Source organism: the organism of the source record quoted next, unplaced genomic scaffold, assembly GCF_019419815.1.
Source record: "Pyrus x bretschneideri cultivar Hongxiangsu unplaced genomic scaffold, Pyrus_bretschneideri_v1 Contig41, whole genome shotgun sequence".
Lineage (NCBI taxonomy): Eukaryota > Viridiplantae > Streptophyta > Magnoliopsida > Rosales > Rosaceae > Pyrus > Pyrus x bretschneideri.
Window position 1 is genome coordinate 3,300,918 of NW_025999735.1, and position 7,001 is coordinate 3,307,918.

Consider the following 7,001-nt stretch of genomic DNA (forward strand, 5'->3'; position numbering starts at 1 on the left):
ACCATCCAAGCTAGAGGCATAGGAGAATTTGTGCATCTATCTAGCTGTATTCAAAATAACAGTGATCTTTGTCCTCATATGAGAAAAGTTGGGGGCTCAACTAGCTGTATTCTACACTTCTAAAGCTCCCTTCGATGTTGACCTATTTACCAAATTATTGCCTAAGAGCTCATTTCAGAAGCACGTTAGAGGTATTGGTTGTTGGATAAATAGGGTCTAATTGCTGTATTAATTCACATAGAAAATTAAGAAATAATTCATGCAATTATATATCAAAATTAATGAATGCACATGAGTAACCAATGTTAAATGAACATGATATAATGGATTAGAAAAACCTGAAAATTCGGTTGAGACAAGTGTTAGACACTATGTTCTTAAGACAAGTTTACGCCCCACTACGGTGCTCATGGTTGATCAGCGCTTGTCTCTCAAGATACAACGACCACGTTCTTCAAATCACAAGGCTCCATGAATTACGATTGTGTTGAAAAACTCTCTCATATGGACTTAAAGAGACTCTCTAATATTTAGTGCACTCTATGTATGATTTTGTAAAACAATGAAAATTTATTTATGATTATAAGGGGCTTTCCTATTTATAGAACTAGAGATACCTCTTTGGAATGCATGTGACTATTCATGAAGAATCAAAAGTTGCAACTCTTTATTTGAATAGACACATCTATCTACCAAAAGCCTCCACTTCTAATTTCCATTCAATTAATAAATTTAATATAATAATAATAATAATAATAATAATAATAATAATTTAAATATTCCAACAATGGGTTACGCAGCCTTTTAAAGCTAGCGTAAGGCATCTTGATGATGCCGATGTTCAAGGAAGCATCCAGTCATGTGCTAGTTAGGGGAAAGGCATCTCGAAGATGCCAACGCTTTGGCCCGTGTACTTTTTTTGCCTCAGTTAAGTTTTTTATCCCACTGACTTTTGCTTAGAAAGCTTTTTAATGAGACACCAATTATGGTACGGTCATCCGTCACTTGAGCCATGCCTGAAGTCATGGAAATCTTCTTAAGGAGTTTTGACGTTCTACCCACGGCGATTACCGATTTTTCTAGGTCATCCATGTAAATAGCATACCTTTATTTTTGAGAGAGACAAAGACGAGACATTGACATGGAGTCCTAGTGATTACCTAACTGAGCAATTTGTGAAAATCCAAAGAAGAATGGTACAGGAAATTTTATGTCCGTCCTCCAATTGATGTAGCTGTTGTAACCACCAGGCTATTAATTCCTCAAATAACTATTCATTTCTCAAGTAAATGTTATAATCCATTGTGTGGCTTAGCCGAACTCTCCCTTCCCATAGTATAAAAATATCGATATACTAAAAAAAAAAAAAAAAAGGTAAATGTTATAACCATTAAGTCATTGATTCATCAAATAAATTGCTCATTCATTCCTCAATTGATTGTAACACTTGATTCTCTTTATTAAATTAGTCACGTCACTATATAAAAATGACTAATGCTTCACATTAAAACATACTACAAAAAAATAAAAATAAAATTTCAAATAGAATTATCTCATTCTCTCTCAAATTAATTCCTCCATCATTTTTTTTTTCTTTTTATTTGTTCAATAATCAATATTAAAGACTTCCCAACCAGATCGCATCATCAAGTCTGTAGATAACATAATTAAATTATTTTAATTTCCGAAAAGTCAGATTCCCATTTGGTTTGGCTTCCTCCCACTCGGCGATTCCATTTATTTCTACAATTAATCATTAATTTAATAAAATCTCAGATGGCGTTGAAACTCGCCAAGCCATACAGATACAGTCGCCACCCTTTTTCTCTTCCCGGTACAATTGACCTTACTTCCCGGTCCAGTTGATTTATCATTTGGTTGTTCTCGTTTCTGACTCCAGAAAGAAACTCCGTTCGAAACGTTTCAGAGCTCAGGGCGGTCTCGTTTTGTTTCCGACTTACAAAGAGGAAGAAGAGCACAGAAGCAGCAGCAATGGCGCCCAAGAAGCGGCAGCTGCCAGGCGTCGACGAGAAACTGCAGAAGCTTCTGGATGCAAACATGGATGAAGCTCCCGCCAGAAGGCGCGCTCGTGAGGCCTTCAAGGAAATTCAGCTTGGGATTGACCACATTCTGTTCAAGGTATTTTGTTTGGCTGTTTTTCTCTCTGTTTACTTATGGTATTGGTAAAGTGGACTTTTTATTCATTATTTTTTGTGGGGTTGTTTTATTTAGATTGAGTTGTAGGTGGCCAAGTTCGCTAGTGGAGTTTGTTCGGCCTGCGTCTAAGTTTAAATCTTGCTAAGTAATTTAGATTAGATTAGAATATAGCTCGAAAATTTCGTGCACGTTGTAATTTGTGAGAGTGTAATTGGGTTTTGTAGTGGGTTGGTGATGATTGACACGGAAAATTGTAAATGGGTCAATGAGAATGAGTGGTTGGGAGGAATGGATGCACTATTTTTCAAAGTAAATTATTATTATTATTATTTTTTTTTTAACATTGAAATTATTATTGCTGCTCAAAAAAATTGTCCCTGAGTTTGTTTTCGGTTCAGTCTTGCAGTCCACACACGGCCGCACGAACCGCTACTGAAACTTGCTATTTATACTATTTTGCTTTGATTTTTTCGGTCGTGTTTCTTAAATGGTAGTTTGAGTTCAGGATGTTACGTAATTGTTAAGGGGTTGCAGACATTTTTTAATTTTAGTAATGTTTATTGTTTTATTTTTTGGTTAATTTGCAGACACCAACTGATGGATTGAAAATGGAGGAGGTAATAACTCTTTTACGATGGTAATCAACTTACATTGTCGTACTTATGTCATTTCAAGTTTCTCCGCTTACCTATAATTAAGTTAAGCGATCATGTAAAATGCTAGGATACGTTATTCATAAGCATTGGGCCCCTGTTTTAGATTTCCAAAGTTTCTGCAGTCTATTTTTCGTTTGAAGATGATCACAGCAAATTCTATTGTGTAGTCATATGAGGTGAACTCTAGGGGACTGGAGATCTTCTCCAAGAGTTGGCTTCCAGCGACATCTCGTCCCAAAGCAATAGTGTGTTACTGTCATGGCTACGGAGATACTTGCACTTTTTTCTTTGAAGGCATGTAACCTGTGATGAGAGTATTTGCTGACCAAATTTCTGCGTTTGACATGCTCCTTTGTGGAACCTAATCATTTCATGATATCTACAGGAATTGCAAGGAAGCTGGCATCAAATGGGTACGGAGTTTTTGCAATGGATTACCCTGGCTTTGGTCTCTCCGAAGGTCTTCATTGCCATATTCCCAGCTTTGACAGACTTGTAGATGATGTCATTGAGCTTTACTCCAAAGTCAAAGGTATGCTAAATATATATTAACCTTCCTGTTAGAACTTTCTAATGTGAGTCAGTGAGAAGTATGGACCTGGAAATCTGAGTGTCAAATGAACTCTAATGGGGTGTTTGGATGACGGATTTCCAAGTACCAAGGGATTAGGATACATTGGTATGAAATGCACTAGAAAATATTAGGTAGAGGGATTGAAACTGCTCTAAATATGAAAAGTGATGAAAAGTGATGTCAAAAACCAAATTAGCAGATGAAAAGTGATGTCAAAAACCAAATTCAGGGAAAGTTTTATTCATGACGTAATTTAGCTCTTCTCAGCTACTTATTCTTTTGTACTTTGCATCTGAAATAGAGAATTAAACTCCTTGGTTGCAGGGCCGGCCCTGAGGGAGTGTAGTGGTGCACCCCACAGGGCCCTAATTTTTAAAGGCCCCCAAGTGTATATATACTATATATAAATATGCGTATATATATATTTTTGTACAGCAAGAAAATAGGATATGCAATTAGCACAAGTGGTACTCGCTGTGCAACATTTGCTCTATGGTACAAGATGAAAAATAATAATAAAAAAAAAACACCCAAAAAATTCAAAACTAGGTGCTCTTTGATGCAGGAAATGCATATCCACCTACCACATGATAATATGTTTTTTAAATTTATGAGCTGAAACTATTTTATAGGAAAAACAAAAAAAATAATTTGTAACTTCTTTTCATGGTTCTTAGTGAGAGTTTCAGTTAAAATTTCGCATAAGGCCCTCAAAATTTCAGGGCCGGCCCTGCTTGGCTGATGATAGATCTTTTTTTTTTTTTTTTTTTTTTTTTTTACCCCATGGAACAATCAAGTGATAGACTAAAGGATATGTCTGGTCTGTCTGTTCTGTGAACAAGAAAATAGACAAAACGCCATCTTCATTTCAATTGTTAATATTTACAAACTTTGGTTTGGAGCGCAGAGCAGCCTGAGTTACGTACACTCCCGACCTTTCTCTTTGGACAGTCCTTGGGTGGAGCTGTAGCACTGAAAGCTCACCTAAAACAACCTAGCGCATGGAATGGCGCAATACTAGTAGCACCAATGTGCAAGGTAAATTCCATAACTTTTATTGTGTTAGCATTAGGAAGAAGGTTTTTCTTTAATTTTCACCTTCGTTCACTTAAAAGGTGTAAATTTGTTTTTATTTTTATTTTTTTGTAGATTGCAGATGACATGGTTCCACCGTGGCTACTAACACAAATCCTGATTGGTGTGGCCAAGTTCCTTCCAAAGCAAAAATTGGTTCCTCAAAAGAATCTGGCTGAGGCAGCATTTAGAGACTTGAAGAAAAGAGAAATGGTTAGTCTCTTTTCTTTGATGAATAGTTTCAAGTAGTGAAAACATGGAGGGTCTTATGTTCATAAGATGGGTGGTAATGCTATTTTACTAGCTTTCTCAAGTTGTTCTAATTAGTTATCCATGCCATGATTTGATGGCGTCATTTCTTTTTAATCTTCTTACGGAAGTTGTGGCTGATAATTTGTTCATTTTCCTGAATGCAGACAGCCTATAATGTTATTGCTTACAAGGATAAACCACGCCTGGAAACTGCTCTAGAAATGCTCCGAACTACTGAAGAGATAGAACACCAATTGGAAGAAGTATGCCAATCCATGACTCCTTTTTTATTACAGTTAATTTCTAAACCAATTGAACCACCATTTTAGTTTCCTTTGATTGCATCAAGTTCTATCCAGTTTGTTCAGTGTGAACCTTTTCCCTTAATATGTAACGCTTGTTGCTGCATATTCCGTAATCTCTTCTTTGTTCTTTCTGGTGGTTAACAGTTCTGGTGTCTACATAACTAGGTGGTAATTCTTATTAAGTTTAACCCACAGATGTTTGATTGCATCTGAAGTAACTTTAACCCATTAAAGTTTGTCTGGATTACAAATCCAAAAGGGAAATAAATACGACTTTAATATTTACATATATAACCTAATGCTCTTTTAGATTATGATGTGTGATATGAAGTTGCAGTAGCACAGGACAAATACACCACATTTCCATGGACCATTGATGATGTGTTTTCTTAGAAACCATTTTTCTGATCGAGTTTGACATGATGCTATTTGGTTTAGCTTCTGCTTATTGAGGTTCAGGTTGGGCTTCATTTCTTTTAGACCAATGAAGATCAGTGGTATTGCACTCAGATCCAACCTGAGTCTTGCTTGCAGACCCCTATTTGACTCTAGAACCAAGATGTACTAATTAGGACCTTCACAGCCAGTAAACCTATGTTAGGTATCTTTCTGTCAACAAAACCCTACACATCATTTCTGAAATTTCCACTAGATTCAATATATGTTAGTTGAACGCAAAACTGTCCGAAAAGTTTGTAAAATTGTTGAAACAGAATCTAACAGGTCGTGGTAGTTTCTTATTCTTTGGGGACAGTGCAGGGGACTGGACAACCGGTGTTAGTTGGCTCTGTCTTTTCAACAAATACATGATTTATTTCGAATTTTAGATACTATGTTTTATGGTTTACCCGAAAAGTTCAGTGTATTTCAGTATAATTTAGCAGCAGTAGCATATAGAATTCTAAATTTATTAGGTCACTTTTAATAAATTTCATTACAGGTCTCTCTTCCATTATTAATCCTGCATGGAGAGGCTGACATTGTAACTGATCCATCTGTAAGTAAGGTCCTGCACGAAAAGGCAAGCAGTTCCGACAAGAAGCTCATCCTTTACATGGATGCATATCATTCCCTTTTGGAGGGTGAGCCAGATGAAATGATAATTCGAGTTTTTAGCGACATCATTTCATGGCTTAATGAGCACAGCGAAAAACTAACAGGCAGCTAACTTCTCCGTGCGCATTTGAGGGCACCCGCATTCATGTTCTTGACGTGTATTTGAGTGAAAGGGTAGGGAAGGGGAAGAATAAGAAGCACTGGATGAGTGTATTGTGAATGTACTGATTTTTTGCTGAATAACCTTGGATTATTGTATTATTTATGGCACACAATTCAAATAAATTGTGTCTATTTCTCCATTTTCCTAAGGGAGGCTGGAGCTTTTGTAATTTTTTCCCTCATGCTTGGTGAATAAAATTTTAACTTCTTGTAGAAGTTATTATAGTTAGTTAATTTACTGTTTGATTTAATTAGTATTTATTTAATTAAAACTGGAATTTGATTTTATCAGAACCTGTATTGGATTGTAGCCTTGAGGAATGGAGGACCAGTTCTTTGCTAGAAGAGTGAATGTTATCCATCCATTTGAAAAAAAAATACATATATGAATTGTCATTTTCTTCTTTTGTCCACTTAGAAAGGTACAAACAAATGCAGTCCAAGTGGGCTGTGGGGAATGTGGCTTTCTTACCCAGAAATGTGTTACACAACGACACCGCTGTATTCCAAACCAATAACGAGCTACCATATGTTTGATTTTTTTATGTGGCAGTGAATAATTAGTTTGGAATATTGTAGATGCAAATTTCTGCCATCTACAGTCCGGACGAAAATGCACCTACAAAACAATCAATACCTTTTATCAAAGACCTAAGCCTCACGCGCCCATGAGGGTCGGTTTTGGGGGGGGGGGGGGGTTAAGTCAACGGATCTCCGATGCCTAAGTTAGTTTTTTTGAGAGAGTAAAGTGTTTAAGACTTTTTA

The 7,001-nt window shown here is 36.4% G+C and overlaps 1 protein-coding gene across 2 annotated transcripts; it reads left to right on the plus strand.

Moving 5' to 3' along the window:
- The first annotated feature begins 1,526 nt into the window (after positions 1-1,526).
- LOC125469219 (caffeoylshikimate esterase-like) lies at positions 1,527-6,465 on the plus strand. 2 transcript variants are annotated; one of them, XM_048566306.1, is made up of 9 exons: positions 1,527-1,834; positions 1,928-2,139; positions 2,745-2,774; positions 2,981-3,107; positions 3,199-3,345; positions 4,295-4,425; positions 4,537-4,674; positions 4,878-5,008; positions 5,959-6,129. In XM_048566306.1, the coding sequence occupies exons 1-9, from the start codon at positions 1,777-1,779 to the stop codon at positions 5,975-5,977; spliced, it is 993 nt and encodes a 330-aa protein (XP_048422263.1). In that variant the 5' UTR covers positions 1,527-1,776; the 3' UTR covers positions 5,978-6,129. The 2 variants fall into 2 exon arrangements, with proteins under 2 accessions (XP_048422263.1, XP_048422262.1); XM_048566305.1 differs by having other exon boundaries at positions 1,531-1,834; positions 4,878-4,976; positions 5,959-6,465.
- The last annotated feature ends 536 nt before the right edge of the window (positions 6,466-7,001 follow it).